Source organism: Schistosoma mansoni, chromosome 2 (genome assembly GCF_000237925.1).
Source record: "Schistosoma mansoni strain Puerto Rico chromosome 2, complete genome".
In the NCBI taxonomy this organism is placed as follows: domain Eukaryota; kingdom Metazoa; phylum Platyhelminthes; class Trematoda; order Strigeidida; family Schistosomatidae; genus Schistosoma; species Schistosoma mansoni.
Window position 1 is genome coordinate 29078496 of NC_031496.1, and position 23282 is coordinate 29101777.

Below are 23282 nucleotides of genomic sequence, written 5' to 3' on the forward strand. Positions count from 1 at the left end.
ATGAGTACTGTTATTAAATATGGTAGACAACTTGAAGAAGGTCGTGAAACAGTAGTTAACAGGTACATGGTGGTACAAATTCAAGGTTTGAAAAAATATGATTAAGAATAGAAATATCTACCACTTTTAACTTGTATTACATGAACGCTTTAGTCATATGCTGCTTGATAGAACACAACCATAAATTATGCGGTTCTGTTGACTTAATAGGTCTACCGTTTTAGATTTTATGTTATTTTCATATCGTCTTCTATGTACGCGGCTTAACTTACGAGTCAATGGATTGTTGCTGTCGTAAATGACTGTCTGATTAGTATCAGTTGATTTCAAATTTATTTGGTTTCCAAGTTCCTGTATTTGGTTTTGATAATCAGCTCAACTAATAATGACAGTTTGTTGTTTAATTCCACTTGTAATGTGGATTTCATATAATCAACGGCTCTGTTCAGTTTGTCAACCCACAAAATCTTTACAGTCAGTATTATACAAGCCAAGGGTTGTAACATTAAGCGATGAATTGAATATCGTCCACAAGGTAAATTGCTATAATCACGATAAACACCACGTCATACAAACTTTCGATCCTCTCCGTCTGTGTCTACATCGACACCAGCTAGCTGTTAAACGCCATGACATATACCTCCATTAAACTGTACTGAAACTTTATGGCCTAAATTTGGCCTAGCTTAAGTGTTAATGATATTTCCATACTTATTGCCTTTACTTACATCAAGGTTTGTCTCAAGGAAGTGTTTCTGATCTATTGGCCAGACCGAAACCGTGGAAATTGCTTACACAAAAAGGTCGTGAACCATTTATAAGAATGCAGCTATTTTTGAATAATCCCGACCATATAATAAAATTGTTACAATCATGTAAGTTCTTAGATGTGTATGTAGCTCTTTTCCACCTTTTTCTCTTATCCTATACTGTTATGATATTCGAATATTTACATTTAGAAAACTACTATTATTACTATAAAACCAGGTCAGATAGTCTTGAACATTTTGCAAGTAAATGGCATTATGAACTGATAACGCAGTCACTTGGTGAATCATTGAAAATCGTCATTTCACATTACTTCTAAGAAAAAACGGATTACTAAAATCTACACAAAAACACTTCATCTGATAAAACAGGAAAAAAAATTCAGTTTTCTTACCGCCTTAAGCAACAATGCAAACACATTTGAGATGTAATTTTCTCATTCCAAATGCTAGATGTTGCTCCAGGACCGGCCTGCATCAGCATGCGAATTAATGGTGCAGAGTACTGTAGTTGGGTGTATCGGCCGCTTCACTCCTCTTGAGTGTCTCATCAGTGATGATGACGGAGATAGTGGATCTTCATGTACTGAGGTGGTTATGACATGTATTACGTATCTCCAACCACCGCTTACCTGGACACGCAATGATTCATGGTATAGGAGTAGGTCGAAAGAACTCTAAAGGCGGCCAAATAAAGATATGATATCAGTCCATGAAGTCATTGGAAATTGGACTGAACCATGCTAACAGGTGCAGACTACCTGGTTGGGTTGTTAGTGATTATCTCAACTGATGGTTAAAAACTATGAATGACATGGCTCACAATGGTTCTCAATCGCACAAGTTGGTTCACTCTTTGTCTTCCTTCAGTTTCTAGATTTCTAAATTTCTCGCAAACTTTTTTCGCTTTAACTAATTTATATTTTCTTCTCCAATTGCATCTTAGATGCCTAAAGTTTCCTATTACCAATAATACTGTTACTCTTACTACCTCTCTGGGATTCGCCCTGGTAATTTCATCTCGTTGTGCTAATAGAGTTTGGCAAAATTAGTCGATATTCACATGTGTTTGAGATTTCTGTCTACAACATAGTATCAATACAATCAAAACCAGTTGAAACGAAAGTGTTAGAATGACATACATCCTAGAATAATCTTCATTGTCATCAAACATGTTACAATAATTAGAATATATGTTAATTATCACTCAGCCTAGAACTTCTGATCAAATGTTTGATATTCGCTACTATCTGACGACTAATCTATCCACATGATTTAATCTTACAGGTATTTTGTTTAGTTCATATCATCCCTGAGTAGCTACTCACGCCTGAAATCAGATAGTGTGGTATGAACCAACTGAGCTCTGGAAACATCCTTTGTTGATAGACGTTACCAGGTTTTGAGCTCATACTCATGACTCCTAGCTGACTGACTCACTGAAAATTCACTAGAAACTTGTTTTATAATGTGTATAAATGAATTTTGAAATCCAACAGCATATTCACCACTTATCATTTGAAACCAGTATTACTATTGGTGATAATTTAAAAATTATTGTCATTCTTAGTCGCAATACGATCTTCGCTTTTTTTTACAGATTTCTCTTAGTTTGTTTTCTGTAATAGACTGTCCTCAATTACCCCATTAGACTGTTCTTTAACGCCGTGTGAATAAAGGGATGAGATACAACTACACATTTTAAAACATTATCGTAATTGAACAATTTTACTGTGTTTCAGTACTCCTTGAAATCCCTCAGAAAATAGGGCTAATATACTATTAGACAGAAAACAACAAAGTAGACTGTAGCATAGCTGTGTTCCGGTTAAAGCTACCCCACCTTCTTGACACTAAGACCTATCCAAATCAATAACAAGAGAAACATAGGCGCAAAAATAATAGTGCTGACAGTAGTGTGGAATGTTCAAATGATTACGATAGTTGGATTGGAATAGAACAAAACACAAATACGGTATTAAATATTTGTATGCTAAATAAAGTGAATGTGTATCACAGCTACTGCAACCAATTGTAAACCGTGTGTAGTGCCCATCCACTCGATTGCTGTTATATCTCATGAATGCCACGAATAAAGTATGAGGACAAGCTTCAGCAAACTTGAAAATGACGTTTTTTAGACATTCAGAAAGCAGGTTATGCAAATGATTGTTTTTTAATAGGAATGATAGTTTTTAATATTAGTTATGAGGTTTTTCAAGGCTACTTAGAAGTTCTTGAGACTTTAAATCACAGAAACGGGGTTATAAATATTCATCAGTATGGCTAAAAAGCATTCTTCCAAGTGAACCTTTAGATTGGAGAAGATAGTTTTTCAGTCTCAACGTTCACAAAGTGTCGCTTGTAAACAACATAAGGATTGTGGTTAAACTTTTAGAGGTACTTGTTAGCACTTCATTCATCTATGCAGATCCCTAATCATGGTTCAACATATTTTTTAATTACAGATAATATAGTAGACACTATTTGGTATGATACAGTTCGAAAGTGTCATCTATCGTGATATCCGTCCCAAATACAGAAAGTCCATCGCAGTTAGAATATAAAGGCTACTGATGTTAGTAAGGTTAATATCAATGTGATGGGATCAATGTTGCATAGATGCATGTTGATACATTTTTATGAGCATAACAGCATCGATAATCGAAAACTATAGGTTTACTCAGACTTTCGAAAAAATTTAAGTGGTCTACTCAACAAACCGAATCATTCTTTATTTCCAAACAATATTCTGTATATCTTCCTGTTCTTACAGGGGGGAAGGTAGTATAAAATATTTATAGTCTGGATCTGTTCGTAACACGGATCAGATTCCGTTCCCTGCAATACACTAATATATATTCAGTCTGTGAAATTGGTATTATTTTTAACGAATAGGTCAGTAAATGATGGTAAAATACTATCTCATTGGATAATATTCATACCCAGTCTGTTAGCTATCATACTACTACTACTACTACTGTAGTGAACAGAACACGACTGGTTGGGGACAATCGAATGTATTTGAGCAAAGATTACAGACTATCTCAATAAATTCTGATTACCAAACAATGAACAGTCAATTTGCAAATTAACAACCAATTGTTTCAATCTTCACTGTTTCTTCTCTTATTCCATTGCTCATGCATTTTCCAGACGTTTGCGTTTCATTTCAGTTCTTTCCTCATCGGTCTTCTGCCAAAATACATTCTATGTCTGACCCACACCATATACTACTTATATGGATATAAGTAGACCACACCACACTCGTCCCCCCTTTAAAGCATTCGTACATGCGGTGGTTCTGCTCGCCATGCCACTATCTTCTTTCACTGCAGTCTGTGCCAAACTCTCCGTCAGAATGTCGAGTCTGCGGCGCGCTGACCTCCATAGCTCCGTCAACCTGCCGGGGCACCAACATCCGCATCCACCCGGCACCCGGGACGTTCAACACCCGTACTCCACCGGCCTGCTGAGCCATCTACATCCGATGTCCGCCCAGCAGCCGCACGTCCCACTGCTCCTCTCCGTCGACAGCACCCGCTACAGCCAACGCCGCCCCGCCAGAACACTCCACTCGACGCCAACTCTCCACACCAGACTGCCCCAACTAGCACCTCAACTCCAGACCCGCAGTGGCGTCCGCAGAACAGCACCCTTCCTCCTCCTGGTTGGCAGCGACACCAAATGTAGTGAACAGAACACGACTGGTTGGGGACAATCGAATGTATTTGAGCAAAGATTACAGACTATCTCAATAAATTCTGATTACCAAACAATGAACAGTCAATTTGCAAATTAACAACCAATTGTTTCAATCTTCACTGTTTCTTCTCTTATTCCATTGCTCATGCATTTTCCAGACGTTTGCGTTTCATTTCAGTTCTTTCCTCATCGGTCTTCTGCCAAAATACATTCTATGTCTGACCCACACCATATACTACTTATATGGATATAAGTAGACCACACCACACTACTACTACTGACAATAATAATAATAATGGTGATATTAGTAGCTTCCGCGTATTGATTATCGTTAGTAGTAGTATTAGTACTGATATTAATGTGACTGTCTTTGATATTGATTCTAGTTCATTTTACTGACAATTGTTAAATGTGATCAGGGGTAAAAAATAAATATACCGTACAATGTTAATTGATTCTGTTTATTGGCTCATGTGTGTGTGATATCAGTTGTATTTTAGTCGTCAATTTATGTATTAGAAATGATTTTAGAATGTCTTTTTTTCCATCGTGATTTTGTTTGTAGTTTAATCACAAAACTATATCAGATTGTTTATTTCATATTGGAAGCACTATTATTATTGTTTGCATCCTCACATGTTAAACATTATACATAGCTTGGTGCTCGGAATGGTGATTCAGTGATTGAGGCATTCGACGTTCAGCCTCTGGGTCGGTTGTCTAAATCCCACTTCTCTAACTTGGTATGCGGGGATGGACCTTATATTTTAAAATGTTCCTCGAAGCTAAGTACATGAATCTGTCAACCGGGTAAATGAGTTAAATAAATATACTGAATAACTCAGTGCTTACAATATCGTCGTATATAGGTTTAATAGATTCTTAGAATCTTTCTTCAAGAAGTGTCCACCAAACCCTAGGTAATAATTAAATTATTTTAATATAAATACACGCTAGATGTCCATCCTACATTAAGAACTCAAAAACAAGACGGTATAACTAAATAAGATTCTAAATTAATTTATTGCAATAAAGTGCAGTTATGTAAGCACTACTTTTATCAATGTTAGCGCTTTTATTAAAGTATTATAGTGAACGAAAACACAAGCGGAATCAACCAAATGCATTTAGATACAAAATTACAGTATCTTTTAGTATAATCTGAGAACTACATAGTAAATATTTCATTTGCAAAATATCCATCAATTGTCTCAGACTTTTTTGTTCCTTCATTTCCATACCAATCACCCTCTGTTCTCGTTTCCCTCTCATCGATTTTATTAACCTTCTGCCGCCAAACATTCTACTTTCGATTGATGACGTATGCTACTTATATCTGTCGTCATCAATAACACACACCACATAACTAGAAAAAATAACAGAATTAAACCGCTCCTCTGTTTCCCATATTAGTTATGTTATGATTAGCTTTGTGAACATGAAGTTAATCGTGTGAATTAATGTAAAATATGACTTAGTAACAATTATTCATGGAAACTCGATATTAGTTTATATAATCTCCTAATCCCAAACAACAATAAACGTGACTGGCAACCAATATCCTTTTTTCATATCAAGTTATGCGGTCATGTAACAAAAAAGGGAATAAACATATTTAAATATCATCGAAACTATAATCGACTGTAGAATAAAAGTTGTGTAATTTTCTCATCCATCTGTAGGAATTAATTCTTGCTTTTTACATCAATCATTTACCACCTGAATTATCCAAATAATGTTCAAACTCTATTCAATAAATAAAAAGATCCCATTTATTTGATTCGACAGTAAAGAGTGTAATGAACATGAAGTGACAAACCTGACTTCTTCTATGCTCTTCACTATTCAGCAACGTTGATGTATCACTCTATTCTTCAAAAAAAAACAATGAATCCATATAATTTATTCAATATCTGAATACTCTCTTCGCTCTGCAGACATCATAATCAAGCTGAAATTAGTGCTGAGTTATTATAATTGTAACGGTATAATGTTTTTTTATTATTGACACTATTTTAATTTCAACTAACTAAAACCGTCACCGCTAATTTCTTGTTCATCTGTTATTTTTAACTTATCATTTGTAAAAAAAAACAAAATAAACAAATTCTAGCTGCTGTTTCTTCACAATCTTCTACTCCACAATTACTTTCCAACGTATCAATACCTGACACTAAATAGGAATAATGTATTTGTAAAATCTCAGCGAATGAATTTGAAGTAAATGCAAGAAAAACCTTGGACCAGATTGCCAGGCGAAACGTTGGATTTACTTCAAATTCATTCGCTGAGATTTTACAAATATATATTCTTCCTATTTAATGTCTTACATAAACTCGCCGCCCAAATACTATGAAACTATTCGCTCTAATTCAGACGAAAGTTTTTATATATGGATCAATACCTGTATGTGAATCCACAGTTGTTGTTGGTAGCAGTAGCAATGGTAGCAATATTAATACATATATTCAATCCAATTCCAGTGTTTCTCCTGATCCCACAGTCATGAATCAAGAAAGGTTTATTACTCAATCTGAAATTTCCTTGTCAGTCAATCAGTCACAACGTAGAACTTTGTACGTACGTACGTACGTCAGTTCAAGTTGCCATACCACATTAACTCAGAGATGCAGTTGTCGATTCAAATCTCATAGTGGTAGAGGTAGTAAAAGTATAAACAGTAATCGGAAAGATTAGGGTTTGAAGGTGTTATTCAAGGAGTGTAATCCAGTGAAATAAATTTGGAAAGAGAAAAAAGAAACATGAAGAATTCAGAAGATTAGAATTTGGTAGAACACAAAGAGTGGATGCATCTTCGCCATTGCAGACGATTTTGAGCCATGTCTTTCAAGGTCTCTAACCATCGGTTACTATCATCTCTTGGATTCCTACCAGGTAGTCTACACTTACCAACATGGCTCAGTCCGATTGTCAGTGACTTCATGGATTTGTGCCATGTTTTGGTCTAGCCGCCTTTAGCTTTCTTCTAGCCTACTCCTACACCATAAAACATTGCACGTCGGGGCAGTTGGTGTTTGGACATACGTAGCACGTATCCCAGCCATCTCAACTAATGAAGTTTCACTACTTCATCAATCGATTTGCCATCCTTACCTAGTACCCGTTTCCTAACAACTGCATTACTTACTCGGTGGTCCCAGGATATACGAGCAATGCTTCGAAGACACCTATGACCGAATACTAGTAGCCTTCGAGTATCCTCTACACTTACCGACCATGTTTCACAGACATAAAGTAGGACGGAACGAACTGCTGCTCAGTGAACCCGTGGTTTGGTTGCTAGATGGATATCTCGCCTACACCATAAATGATGCAAGTTGGCAAAAGCTAGTCGAGTCTTCTGTATCCGTGCTAAGATTTCGTCACGCACCAGACCACAAGTACTGATGAGACTCCTAAAATAAGTGAAGCGGTCGACACTCTCAACTACTTCACTCCCTACCATTAGTTCGGGTGTCGATGCAACCCAATCCTGGAGTAACAATTTACATTTGGATGGGGAGAAACGCATCCCAAACATCCTGGCATTATTACTTAGTTCTAACAGAAGACTCTGCATTTTGTCAGCGTCTTCACCAAATAGAACTATGTCATCGGCATATTATAAGTCAACAAGTGAATCTCCCGGTAAAAGTTCAAATCCTGGAGATTGAGATGATGAAAGTCTTATCTCTAAAAGCACGTCTACGATGAAGTTAAACAAGAATGGAAAGAGTGGACAGCCCTGAAGAACACCACTTGAAGTAATCAATTCTGATGACAGTTCTCCATAAGCTCTAACTCGACCAGTTGTGTTCAACTAGAGAGCCTTCATAAGGTTAATGTGTGACAACAATATATTAATGTTGACGGATTTTTAAAAATTAAATTAATGAATAAGTCAGAAATGTTTAATTCATCCTTATTGGATATGTTTCGAGTTTAAAAACTCTTAAGTTTATTTTTTTTTTTAATGAAAATTTTTTTATTAGATACACTGAATTTAAGCTAATACCTGCTCAAAACACAATAAATTAGAATACAAATTTATGTCATTCTAGCTTTTAATGCTTTCACCCTTCAAAATTGAATTTAGGGTAAAAAGTTTTGGGCTTTATTGTTACATCACAGTTAATTATAACGCTTTAGATTCTATTTACGAATGAATGCAATAATTCTCCTGAGAAATCAATTACCTTTAGTTGTGCTTGAATTTTTTTAATTTGTAAACTCTGTTGATGTCGGTTTAAAGATCAACAATCAACTTCTCATTTCTATTTAAAACGTGACCGCTACTCAAATGATGTCTTCGCTATATGCTAACAATTCTTCGAGAGTACTTATTATCAAATAATAAAGACCTATACATGTTTTACGACTTGAAGTCGATACAGATCTAGTTTTTTACTCAATACATTCTTCATTCGTTAGGCAAACGGAAATCTTCCTTAAATCACATAGGCCAAAATTTGATAGAAATCATATAATCTTATTGTATCCGTACTATGGTTTCGGGAGCCATGAACCCCTTCCATGATAAATGACAGACCAGTCCAATGTCCAAAATATTTTAGCTTTTTTTACGTTCCAGAACTAGTAATACTTTACACACTATCAAAATATGAATTTTATTTTCTGTCAGTGTTCTACCCATTAGTAATATAGTGTGAAAGGAAATGATGTTGGGACCCCACAGAAATTCCACATCTAATCAATACCCAATAGAAACTCCTGGAAAAACGATGGATCGTGTTTGACACTGAATAATTACCTATTTTGTCATGAAATTCAATGTCTTTTCAGAACATTCGAGCTTATCAAAGCCACACATAATCCTATAAGTATCCTTGTTTTCTGTACTGGAACCAATCTTGAAATAAAGTTTCTTCTTTCTCTCATTCGATGTTCAAGTATTATAGTACTCTTGACAACTAGGAAGCAGTTAGAAAGTCATTATTAGACGTTCGGCTATCAGACATAAAAGATGTGTCAGTCAAGCGACGATCGATAGTGGCTATCATTATCGTCAAATCTACGAATGTTTATATTGATTGATTGATTTCAAGTTATTCGTTTTTTTCATATGATTGTTCATCTCATCTTTTTTGTCAAATGAAAATCTCATTGAACACGTCGTGCACAAATGTTTATATGTATCCTTGTTCAACCCCGCTACCTTTCCCCCCTATTTACATATATTTACAGGTTCATGTCAAAGTGGAATTATCCACTCAAACCACCAATCTGATATAAACATTAGTTCAAATATATCTATGCAACAGCAGTGTATTGATCAGATAATACCACCACCACCATCAACAACAACAACAACATTTGGAAATACACTATCAATATTGAATCCTTCATCTTATGATTCACAAGTGATGTATCCTGGACAAACTATTGATTGTTCACTATTTGAACCGATTACAAGTCCATCAGGTTCACCTACACCAAATTCTATACAAAATGAATATTCTAATGAAAATGAAATTATGTTACCGCTAAATAATAATAGTAATAGTAGTAATAATAATAATAACAATAATAATAATAACCAAAATTCTAGCGTTTATCAAAGACCTACATCGAAGAAAGTCATGGAATTGGCAACGTCTTTAACCGATCTGGATACAGCATCTATGTGTGGCAAAATAAAAGAGGTGAGATATTTATATCATTGTTAGAAAGGATTTCAATTATCTTGTTATTGATGACTTTGACGGAATTTGTATTAATCTTTGTCAGGACATATGTAAATTGTTACAAATTGTAAAGTATAGATGGCTTCGTGACTAGGATTGAAGTCCAGAACACATTTTTCATTCCATTTCGTACTCGTTAGCTGGAAGTGACAAAATATATATTAGGTTAGAATCCCGGTGCGAATATTAACGCTTCAATGTAAGTATACCCAGCTGGCGAGTTCTGACTGAGACGAAACGCGCGTTGTGGTATCCAATACTAGTCACAAACCCACTTGTTTTGTGAAAAAAGTAAGATAGTTTAGTCGAACTTCTTTTTTAAAATATTCTTTAATCTGCTACATGCTGATATGCTCAAGTTATCATTTAGTTAAAAAATTGTTTGACTCATTCAATTTTCAACAACTGCCTACTTTGACGCATAATGTTTGCTAGTTTAGGAGTAAATTGAGACAAAGCTCGAGGGCGGTCACTCTAAGAAATGACATCAATCCATGACATCATTGACGTTGAATTAAACCATACAGGTAGGTACAGTCTACCCGTTTGGGGTCCACATGATTGTCGTAAATAATAGTTGGAGACTTTGATTGACATGGCTCAAAATCGGTTGGTATTGCACAATTACATTCACACTTTGTTTTCCTTTAGATCTTGTGTTTTAAAGTTATATCATCCTTTTTTTTCGTCGTAAATTTATTCTTTCTTCTCGAATCTTGTTATCCATACGCAATATGGTTTTCTACTATAATTGATACTGTTACTACTTCTAATACTTTATCATTTCACCTAACTTGACTGATATGATGTTTTGGTAGCTTGAACCAATATCACATATGTGCTTAGTTGCTTATGATTAATTAACTCATTCAGTATCATTGTACTATCTATATCAATTTACATATATTGGTTGATAATAACCAATGAATGATTGAAATAACTATCCGGGATTAATAATTTTTATCTGATTATAAATATTGATGTAATTAGAAATGTTTTTGTTGGTCATATTGATTGGTTCATTTTTATAATCGATCATTTCCAATTTGAAATATTTTAAAGTTTATTCGTCAAATATTCATCATAAGCGTTTTCATAGGTTAAATTTAATTTCAAAACTTCTGTAGTAATTTAGTTCATTGAAATGGTTCAAACATATTGAGTTTTTGTCATAGATTGGGTTCTCATTTTAAAAGAGGAACAGATTACTGAAATTGATGTCTGAAATACACATTACGCATAAATCGAAGCTAGTAAATTAGCTATTAAGTCATCCTGATAGCCTCGTCTAAAGAAAATCCCATTGTCCTATCTGACAATGATTAAAGCTGGAAGAAAATCAGTAACATGATTAGATTGGAACTAAAAGATATATGTCTTACTTATCTGGTGTTCAAAAAAGAAGCAACATGAAATCGAACGAGCTGTTCTGCCATCCGTATTCATGATTTTTACAATATAATACAATAATATTACCATCCAACCACGATACTACGCCACGCTTACGAAAAATGGACTAACTGGAAGGTACTTACAATCTGATCACCATCATGTTCGACAGCATAAAATTCATATTAACAACAGGATCAAACAGTAAACTACCATCCTTCGATATATCTATCACCAGAATCCTTATAGAAAAACTTGAGCTTTGAGTAAATCAGAATCCCCAATTCAATGATGACTATATCGTCAATCAGTCAGTTAGTCAGCTACAACGTAGGACCAAGCACATATATGCATCGGTACAATTTGCCGTACCTCATTAGCACAACAATATGAACACCGGATTCATAGAAGTAGTTAATTTAGTGGTGGTAATATATAAAAGAAAGGTTGTATATAAGGATATAGTATAGGAAGGAAGACAGATATGAAGCAATCTTGATCTCAAGGTTTAAGGGAAGATAAAGGGTGTATACAACTGCACCATTGTGATTGATTCTGAGCCATGTCACCTAGAGTCTCCAACCATTGGTTACGATAGTCACTCGGACCCCAACCAAGTAATCTGCATCTACCGAAATGGCACAGACTAGAAGTTAGTGACTTCAAGCACTGATGTCACGTTTTGGTTTGACCGTCCCTAACTCTCTTCCAACCATTCCCAATGCTAGTGAGCATAGCGCGTCGTGGTAATCGGTGTTCAGGCATACGTAACATGTGGCCCAACCATCTCAGTCGATGAAGATTCACAACCTCATCAACTGATTTACCATCATTTCCTAATACCCTGCGTCGAACCTCACTATTACTTACCCGGTTATCCAAGCAGATGCGAGCAATATTTCTAAAGCATCTATAGTCAAATACTAGTAACCTACGAGTATCTTCTACTCTTAATGGCCATGTTTCGCAGCCGTAAAGTAGAACAGAACGAACTGCTGTGCAGTATACTCGTCCCTTAATTGATAGACGGATATCTCGTCTTCGCCATAGGTGACGTAAGTTGGCAAAAGCCAAACGAGCTTTTTGAATCCGTGCTGAGATTTCGTCAGACCCCAACCAATTAGGACTGATCAGACTTCCAAGATAAGTGAAGTTGTCCACGCGTTCGACTACTTCACTCCATATCCTTAGTTCAGGTGTTGACGCAGGCCAGTCCTGGAGTAACAATTTACATTTGGATGGGGAGAAACGCATCCCAAACATCCTTGCATTATTACTGAGTTCCAACAGAAGACTCTGCATTTTGTCAGTGTCTTCACCAAACAGGTCTATGTCATCTGCGTATTCTAAGTCGATAAGTGAACCTCCTGGTAGAAGATCAATTCCTGAAAATTCAGTCGACGAGAGTGTTATTTTCAGCAACAGGTCTATAATTAAGTTAAACAAAAATGGGGATAGTGGACAGCCTTGACGGACACCACTTGAGGTTGTAAAACCAAATGACAGTTCACCATAAGCTCTCACTCGACTGGTAGTGTTCGAGTAAAGAGCCTTCACAAGGTTTATGTACTTCTCAGGTACACCTTTCAATGACAGACACTGCCATAGAACCTCTTGGTCTACAGAGTCAAATGCTGCTTTCAAGTCAAGAAAAACTATCATTGTCGGACGCCGATAAACATGTCTGTGCTCTAAAACCTGACGAATAGTGAATATGTGGTCGATGCAGCCACGACCAGGTCTGAAGCCAGCCTAATTTTCTCGTGTTTGCAGTTCACGAGTCTTAGTTAGGCGCCAGATAATTATTGAGGCTAGTATTTTAGATGCTATGTTAGTCAGACTAATCCCTCTATGGTTATCTCAGGATGATTTTGGCCCCTTCTTATATACTGGGACAATAAATGATTGTGACCAGTCAGATGGGATTACGTCTAACTCCCAGATTTTAGCCAGAATATTAGTCAACCTAATCGCTAAAATTGAACCACCATATTTAAAGACCTCTGGAGCCAATCCATCTGGACCAGCTGCTCTTCCTCGTTTCAGATTACTTATAGCCTTTTGAACTTCAAGTAGGGTCGGGGGGCCTACTTCAATGTTCCATTCAGATTGTCTGGGAATAGTGGGTAGTTGTGCAGTAGCTGAAGGCCAGCTAAACTGCTCCTTAAAGTGTTCCGCCCATCGTTCTAAACGTTTGGGTTGAGAGCAGATAAGGGTTCCGTCTTTTTCCGAGATCGTCTCACTTACACTTGACTTCTTAATTCCGGTTTCTTTTGTTAGTCTGAATAGTTGCCTGGTGTTGCCTACAGCCACTGCCTTTTCCATCTCTTTTGCTTTCGTTGCCCACCACTGCTCACGATCGTTCCTTAGACTTTTAGTCAACCTAGATCTGATTTGTTTACGCTCTTCGTCGTGTTCAGAGCCTGATGGGATGAGTTTACGCGAATCCATCAGTGAAATAGACTTGGAAGAAATCCATTGGTTTTTTGGAACCCTATGGTTTAAATTACTAATAGATGTGACTGTTGTTTCCACAGCTGTTCGTATGTCTTTCCAAGCAGCATCTGGGTCAGTCTCGTTCACAGAACTGCCTAGATGTGAACTCAGTTGTTCCTGGAATTCGCATTTGGCTTTCTCGTCCTCCAGTTCAATCCTAATGGGTCTTCTTAGTGTACTTTTCCTGCGTCCAGTGAGGCGCAGACAAATGCGCGCTCGTATTAAAGCGTGATCAGAGTCTAAACAAGTATTCCAAAACGAGCGACAATCTTCTATTGAGCCTCTCCAACGATGACTGATGACAATATGGTCTATTTGAGTTCATCGTTGGTTTGGTGCAGGTAATCGCCATGTTAGACGATGTCTCTCCTTATGCTTAAAATTAGTGCTTGTTAAAAATAAACGATTGTCTGAGCATAGTTGCAACAGACGATCACCATTATCGGTTCGTTGAGCCGGAATACTAAAATACCAACCTAAATGTCTTTCTGTTTGATTTAAGCTGTCTAGTTGGGCATTAAAGTCACCCGCTACGACTACTATGTCTGAGCGCTTAGCTTTCTGAAGAAGTTCAGAGAGCTTTCTGTAAAAGTCATCTTTCACTTCATCATGGCTGCAGTCAGTGGGAGCGTAGGCAGCAACGACGAAAAGGCAACGACGTGTGTCCCTATCCTTCCGAGTTCTTACGGAGCCATTTAGCCGGACAGCACACAGGCGACTGTTAACGGGGATCCATTCTAGTAGTGCCTGTTCTGCCCTTGTACTTAGTGCTATGCCTACACCTGCAAGTTCACGAGAACTAGTTATGGGGTCGCCAGATACACGGAGGGTGTATTTCGTTGGCTGTCCATTTTGGCGAGGTGAGGTCAAGTGAATGACCACACTGGGATCCTGTATGCGTGTTTCGGAGACACAGCATACATCAATGATACGAGATTCTAGGGTTTTAGCTAAGGAGGCCTGTTGACCGATTTGGCATAGGGTACGTACGTTGAAGGCTCCAATGTGTAGTTTGGAGCGAGGTTTTAGTAGACCTGGGACAGCGTTTCGCACACTAGAATCATTGGCCATGGTGACACTTGAGGAGGAAACCGAAAGAGGAAGTTTAGAGTTGAAAGTTCATGTAGGAGGAATAATAGGAATTGAAGAAGGAGATTGATTATGAATACAGTGGTCTTGAGTGCTGTTAGAGGTATGAGGGCAGTTATCACTTCCCGGTTGCCCACACCGTGGAAGGGTACTTCTAGGGGTACCTGAAAAGGAAATTGGGTTAGAAGTGGTCTTAATGACCTGAGAGCGTGACCGCAGTGCCCAAGGGACAACTGCTTGAGGTCGGTCACACACGACCTTTTTGTGGGTAGTTTTTGTGTTAGCTCCGTTCTTCAAAAAAAACCTTACCGCCGGAGACGGATATCCGTGGGATAAGGCGGGGTGTGCATTTTTAGGGTCGACCTTTTCTAACCCCACCCCTCCTTGTGGGAAGGCAGCATCGCTGTCATGCTGGTTGTCTGAAGGAAACACCTTACTGCTGTCACACCTCCGTACAGTCAGCATTACGACTTCGCCTTCGGACCTTGGGTTTGCTGCTTTTAGTCTTACCGCTCTTCAAACGACCTGTCTGGCATGGTAGGACCTTGAGGAACGATTGTTCCAGCCAGTATAGCTCGATTGATTCATCACGATAGGCAAGCCCGACCACCACGTCAAGGTAGCACCAACGGTCGGGATATCGTCAATAAAGAACCAGCAACCCATTGTGTATAAACGGTGATTGATATAATGTAGGCATACTGTGATCCTGTCATTACAAAGAGAAACTGAAAAGATACGCCCTATGGATATATTTCAGAAAAGTGGCTACCCGAAAATATTCATCAAGAATTGCTTAACCAATAAACCATCAATTACACAATCAACAGGAAATACCAGCAAGCAAATAATCTTGTTCTAAACGATGGAAGCAAATAGGTTATTAAGGCTGTTAGGAATAAATATAGTCCTCAAAATCTTAATTGTACGAAGCTGAGAACACAATGACAAAGAACAAGATAAATATCATTCCTAAGATAAGTTATAACAACTGCAATCATCACTATGTCATACAAACTGCCCACCCTCTCTGTCTATCTGAATGAACATTAGTTGGCTGTCAAACACCACGATATATTTTCACTTATATCAATGATTGTGGACAATTATAGACATAAATTTGATTGAGAAAATGTAAGTCTTGAACAGAAAAAACGCAAACAAAACCATGGAAGACAGCACTAAGGTCATTCATCGATCAATCGACGCATTGAAATAGACCTGATAGTTCAGCCAATAAGAAAAATAACAAACAACTACAAGGTCAGAGTTCAGGTCAAGGGAAGAAATAGTGACTATCAACGTGCAAACAATGACAACACAATATGGACAATAACCAATTATATTCCATATTAACAGAATAAGTTGTGGGTGAATTGTGGAGCAAGTTTACTAACTAGCAAATATACAACACCCCGATAGGTATCAAAGTAGAAGCAGAGATCATTGTTTAGTAAGCAGTTAGGTATTTGGTTACAGGATGTTTAGGACTTAGTGGATAAATAATGAAATAAATGAAAGGATCCCCATTTTTGTGACTAACTTAAATGCATGCGGGTTAGAGTTTCCTTTACTTATGAATTCAATCTGCCCGTGTTTTGATAAGCTACAGTTTACGGTTACATGATATAATCAATCGAATCATACTGCTAAATTCTCATGTCTTTAAGCTTCTCGGATTTTAATGTTATCTTTTTATGTATAGACTTTTTATTCTTAATTCACTATGATCTTTCTCCTATAAGTATGAACGGTGCTTATGACCTGATCTTTTGATGTGCTGTTAATACATTTGCTTCATATGATTGACTTTTTTTTATAGTAATTTCATGTTTTAGAATGGTGTTTCCAGTCAACTCTGGTAGGTCTTGTACTTTAACGCCTACACTCTGAGTTAGCTACTTCCTAGTCCTCGCGAATCTTTCAGAGAGCAATAAGTATAGATGTCTTACTTCAAAGGCTAGATTATATACAAACACAGGCGTATTTATAGAATTATGCGTAACCTTGAGCTTCTAGAAACTGCTAGGAAACACGATATAACGAATTCGCTAGTCATCCATTTGGGACAAAGGAATAATAATCAGCCATTTTTTAGATTCCTCTTGAAAGCTTCTAAAGGAGGTTGATCTCTCAAAATATTCTCAGTGTTTCTTCTGGCTTTTAGAGGATTTTCCGAGAAACTGTTAAGGACACCCACAGCCTTCTTATTCAATCACTAAGCGCTTAATGGGTCAAAGTAGTCATTGGTCAATTTCGACATTTTAATGGCGTCTTTCATTTCATTTTTTACACAATATATTTCGTCTAGAGTTTATTGCAAGGAAATAAAAATTTTTTTTCTTATGAATATGTATTCCATTATTGTTGTTGCTATGGTTCATTTTTTAATCCAGAAAGGAGGATTCACTTATCATTTGTTCTTTCTTTCTATCTCTAACTCTTTATATATTAGCTTTTACAACGTCATTCAATACCACAGCGATTATTTGGTGATGTTGTATTGGGAATGTGTCAAGCATCTGTCAGTGATATTTTATCAAAAACACGTCCATGGTCACATTTATCAAATAAGGCAAGAATACCATATGTACGTTTACATTTATGGTTACAAGAACCAGATCATTTGGAAATGTTAAAAGCTGCTCAAGCAAATATCAAAAGTAAATTTCTTTGCACTTTTGTTTATATGTAGTGTTGTAATGAGTCTTTTAAATAGAGTTGAAACTAAACTATTGTGTTGAAAGGTAGACAAGACTGTTCAGAACGTTCATTCATTTTTAAATGGATTATTTCTTGTATTTGTGGGTTACTATGTATATGCTTTTAGGATTTCAATTATTTTATTTTCCACCACCTACCATGATTTAAAAATCCAGATATATCGAGTGTTAGTAACCTTGATATAAAATAGTTATAGCTTATAATTTAGATAATTGCCAACTTATTCAAGCTTCAGTTAAATGATGTAATATTTGCTTCTAGTTAGTTATCTCTAGTGCAAGTAAGATGTCTGTTTGCCGGATAAAAGACGAGTATTCTGTGCAAAAGTTCATTCATTATGGCTGTGAAAAATAACCTTTAAAAGTAGACATTTGTAAGTTACTGGTATTCGTTTATAGGTGTTTTTAAATCATTGCTTGTATGTCGAAACCATCTAGTAGGCAGTACTAACGTTAAGCACAGGGTAGTAGTTAAAAATACCAAGTTGGTTGATGGGGTAATGAATTTTCATTGACCCAGACGTGATGTCAGTAATTCAGTAAACGGGATAAGTAGTTGTAGACAATCTGGTTGGGGTCCGTACAATTGTTTGGCCGATGGCTGGAGATGTTAGGAGGCATGACTCGGTTCTACGTTGCTCAAACCTGACTGGCTTAATCAGATCAAACTTTTTTCCAATTTATTCGTATATTAAATACCAACACCAACCCGATATATATATATATATATATATATATATATATATATATACACTGATTTTTCATTCACAGTTATAATAAACTTGCCTTCTTCTCGTTATTATCGCTAATCTGTTTTTTCTAATAAACATGATCTGATCACCTATGTATACTGTTTTATGGATTATCAATTAATCAATAATTTGCTTTGATTGGACTTTCTGACATGAACAGAAATCAAGTCAAGTGATTTACCCTATATACCCACGTTATTAAGTCTTAACTAAATTGTCGTTGTTTATTTATGATACGTTGAAAAATAACAGCAATGATCGCATTATTGTTATCAATCCGTGCGTCTAGACCTGGTAACATATTATTATTTAAAAGTTGGCCAAGTGGGGTAGTATTTGAATCTAGGAATAAAATATGCTTTTTTAATTAAAGATGGATAGTAGCGTAAGGTATTGGGTTCGAGTCAGAGAATGAACATCAACACTGAACTGCAAGTACATTCAGCTGAAGATCCCCGGATAGGACGAAACGTGGGTCTTAAATTTCATAACTAACTACTATCCAGTTTCCGTTTAAAGAAATATTTGTGGTTTTAATGGAATTCATTTGTTACATCGATAACAGGGAGATTCAAAAATTTATGAGTTAAATAGGCTTTTATTATTCAATCTTTTCAGCTTTATATTTTAAAAAATATCTATTGTTGTTATTCATCTAGCTTTTACACGTCCTAACAGTAATGTAAAAATAATTCAAGGCCATGAAACGTCAACTATACAGCATCAGCAACAACAAACAACTGATTTGTCCAGTGAATATTTACTATCGATTAGACCAGAATCATCAGATGTAATAATTTCTTCCGATTTAAGAAGTAAACAACATTCATCATCGTCAATAGCAATAACAACAGCAACAACCACAACACCATCTCGTAAACGTACACCTTCATTATCATCATCACCATCGTCATCATTATGCAATCAAGAGACTCTAATTAATTCACCGATTTCTAATAAAAATAGTAAATTGTTAAAAATTGATAAGTCACAAATCATATTATCACCTAATAATAATAATAATAAAATAAAAAATGCCTCAATTAATAATTCACAAATTGCACCAATTGATCATTTAAATGAACATGAACGTCAAAGTTTATTTGATATAGCTAAAGCGGCGACAACTGTTATGCTGTTGGCATCAAACTCGAACTCTTGCAGACAAAATAAAACTAAGTCAAAATTATCGATGTCACCTATGTATAATATAAAACAATCCAATAAATTATTAACAAATTCAAAGAAAAAATCTAATAACAATCTGTCAAAGTGTAAACGACATCAAGTTATCAGTCGTAGTCGTCGTCGTCTTTGTAACATTAGTCAATCACAACAAGATGTATTAATATCAGCTTGTAGTGAACATCAGTTACCTTTATCAACAGAAACTATGAAATCGCTTGCTCAGGATTTATGTCTTCCATATAAAACGGTTAGTTTTGTTGTTTCCTTTTCTTCATATATATATATATATATATGAGAGAGTATCAGTTCTCTCAAGATTCCAGGTATGCCTTGCTAACCTGTCCGAAAAAAAAACAACCTAGCCGGAGTATGGTTTCCTGTTGACTATTATCAACCACTGAATAAATACTTATTTAAAAATATTTAAATATTATGGCTATGAACAATCAATTAAATCTTAAAAATTAACAATAAGAAAATATAAACATTTACAAAGATGTAAGCTCATCTAACAAAAAATCTAATTCGAACCTTAAGTCTTATCCTACAGGCTACTAAATATATAATTAAAATATAAGTTGGTTTATTTTCTGAATTTTTCGGAGTAAAGAACCTGTTTTAATTAATGTCTGGCAATATCTCATTGTTCGTCGAAGAGGAAAAACATGGTGATAATACGTGAACGAGAACATTGTATGATCGAAGATACAGTTCATTTAAAAATATAACCGAGAAAGACCACTTCCAATTAAAGGAATCTCTCTAACTCTTATGAAGGATGTAAAAGAAAACGATGACTGGATCGCTATTGGTTTTTATTCTGAGCATTGACTGATAACCTCTCAATCCACTGAGCTGCATATCTCTAGAACCTCACTCAGTAAATGATAATTGACCTAGAAAAGACACTTCCTTTTATAATACGGTGCCATGTCATTATCTGATTAGCAGTTTGCTTTTCCACTTCTCAGCGTCGGCAAATAATACACTTTATGAAAGTCTCTGAAATAATATACATAACGTCATGTCTGAACCACTAAAGCCGGTGTTCCTAGACGATGATTTTTTCGGTAAGGTAGTTTTTACTCGATGAACCATTGAACGCCACCAGGTGATAGACCATTTTATATTATCTTTTAACTCCTCAATACTGTGTACAAGCGCGACTCCTCCGGAGGTTGAACCGTATAACCTTTGAGTCTCATAATGAACTCAATGCTATCCAACTACTGAGTTGTTCAACGACAACTGTTCATATTTATGGAACTTCTGTTGATTTATTGTTCAATTAGATTTTAATAATTATAGTTGTCTAATATATTTGATCAATAATTGTGAAAATGTGAACAATCTGCCTAGTACACACTGATTATCTCAAATCTTTAGATGTTAGCTTATTTCATAACTACATCTTCATTGCTACTACTTAACTAACAAAATAATCCACTGACTTATTGAGCAAATTTCATCAAATTATTATTACAAACCTCGTCAATATCTAGTGTTGTCTGACGTGGGACCATGTTGGAATAAAACTAAGTGCAAGCAAACCAAGAGGTCCTATCATTTGGTTGACTCATGATCTGGGCTACGTCGTTAGGTGGAAACTTCTTGGTTTGGACAACCACAATGCTTGCCAATCGATGGCTAGAGACGTTGAAACTCATAGTGTAAAATCAGCCATATGAGCTCCTAATTTTTGGATTAAATGTCATTAACAAATTTCCACACTTCGATCATATCCTTTTATGCTGTTATTCTCATGCTGCGTTGATGGGAATTGTGCCAACTTGGGCCGAAAAAAATCCATGCTAGTTCTTACACTGATGGCTGACCGACTGACACATCTAACTCTAATATCGTCCTCATAACTATTTACCTATTGATTCATCATACTTTGATCCCCATGTGCTCTGTTTTCGCTTTTAAGAATTGTGTGTGTTTTTTGTTTGTTTTGAATTCCCTCTCACACACCAGATTTTAAGTTGGATACATAATTATGGAGCGTATATTCAACAAAATAATCAGTCTAAACTTGGAATTGTCTCAGATGCTGCAGATTCTGAGAGTGATTATTCCATTGAAGAATCAAATGATAAATTATACGACAATGATGTTTCTCTTGAAAAACAACATAAACCACCAATTACAACATCGACAATTACAGCAACCACTACAGATCATTTAACATCGTCGTCATCAGATCAATATGTAGATAAACAGCACTTACCACATAATAGACGTAAACCAATTAATCCTACTAGGTTAGCATGTGCAGTGGCTGTTGTAAATTCCCCTGATAAATCAATTCATCCTGCCACATTGTCTAATTCAAATGAACATGAAAATTTGATTGTTCCTGTGACTTGAAAAATTATTCTCTCCCCTTTTTATAAAACATCAAAAACTATTCAACAACAATGTATAAAATGTATATGTTTATATTTTCGGTGTATTATTTTTTCAACATTAATATCAGGGTTATTTTTATTTGGAATTATATATATATATATATATATATATATATATATAATTGTGCATTTTGTACTACTGTCACTGTTATTATTGTCCCTCTATCCGGTGAACTGCATACACTACAATCTATCACATGGTTTTTCCAATGTTTTTTTTTATATTTCACTTATTTATGTACTTATTTGTTAAATGCTAAAAAAGCAATTGTTTTCATTACCTTAATGTTAATATAGTATACATATACTTCAATACTCAATTTCCTTTTGAATCTACCATATTTCTCTCTTTATATTTTTCTCTTCTTTTTCTATTAATCTGTATAATGGAAGTTGAAAATTGCCCTTTTCTTTTCTTTTTCTTTTAAAGTAAAAAAACCAAACAATCAGATGAACAAACATCTTTTTAACCCTCATTCCATGCAGGTTTAATTGTCTTCTCGGGAAAAATATTCAGTGTTTTTTCTTAAATTGTAAATAATAATTATTGATTGTTTAATTTGCTTCCCCCCTTTTTTTTGTCCTTTTGTCAAAAACCATTTTTCACATTAAAATTTATCATAGTGAATAGAATTTGTTTGTTTTTTTTGTTTAAAAAGCAACATTCAATCATCACTTACTTGTAGACGGTATATATTTTTTTAAATGAAAATTTTATTGTATGTATTTTTTAATTCACATATCTGTGTTGATTTTTTTCTCAATATTGTGTATAAGATATTATACAAGTATCCATGTATATATATATATATATATATATATATATATATGGATACTTTTTAACCCACAAGAAGAAAGATTTTCAAACTCATCACCAGTTTTTTTTGTGCACTGAGCTTATTTTCTGTTTTTGTTTTGTTTAATTCTTTTTAATGAACAAATTACCCCCCCCCTTTAAATTGCATATAGTATTTGATTATTGTTAATATTATAACTATTAATTTATTTATTCTATCTAATATGAATATATATATATATATTTGTTATTTTGTGTTTC

General features: G+C 35.5%; 1 protein-coding gene across 1 annotated transcript; it reads left to right on the plus strand.

Annotated features, from left to right (window-relative positions):
* Smp_143500 (cut-like 1 (ctl1)) lies at positions 1-22184 on the plus strand (the record flags this gene model as incomplete). Its single annotated transcript, XM_018796311.1, has 8 exons — positions 1-85; positions 735-875; positions 9678-9969; positions 10042-10135; positions 17607-17814; positions 19286-19416; positions 19873-20061; positions 21792-22184. 8 exons carry the CDS (start codon positions 1-3, stop codon positions 22182-22184), a joined length of 1533 nt encoding a protein of 510 aa, XP_018650536.1.
* Positions 22185-23282: the final 1098 nt, after the last annotated feature.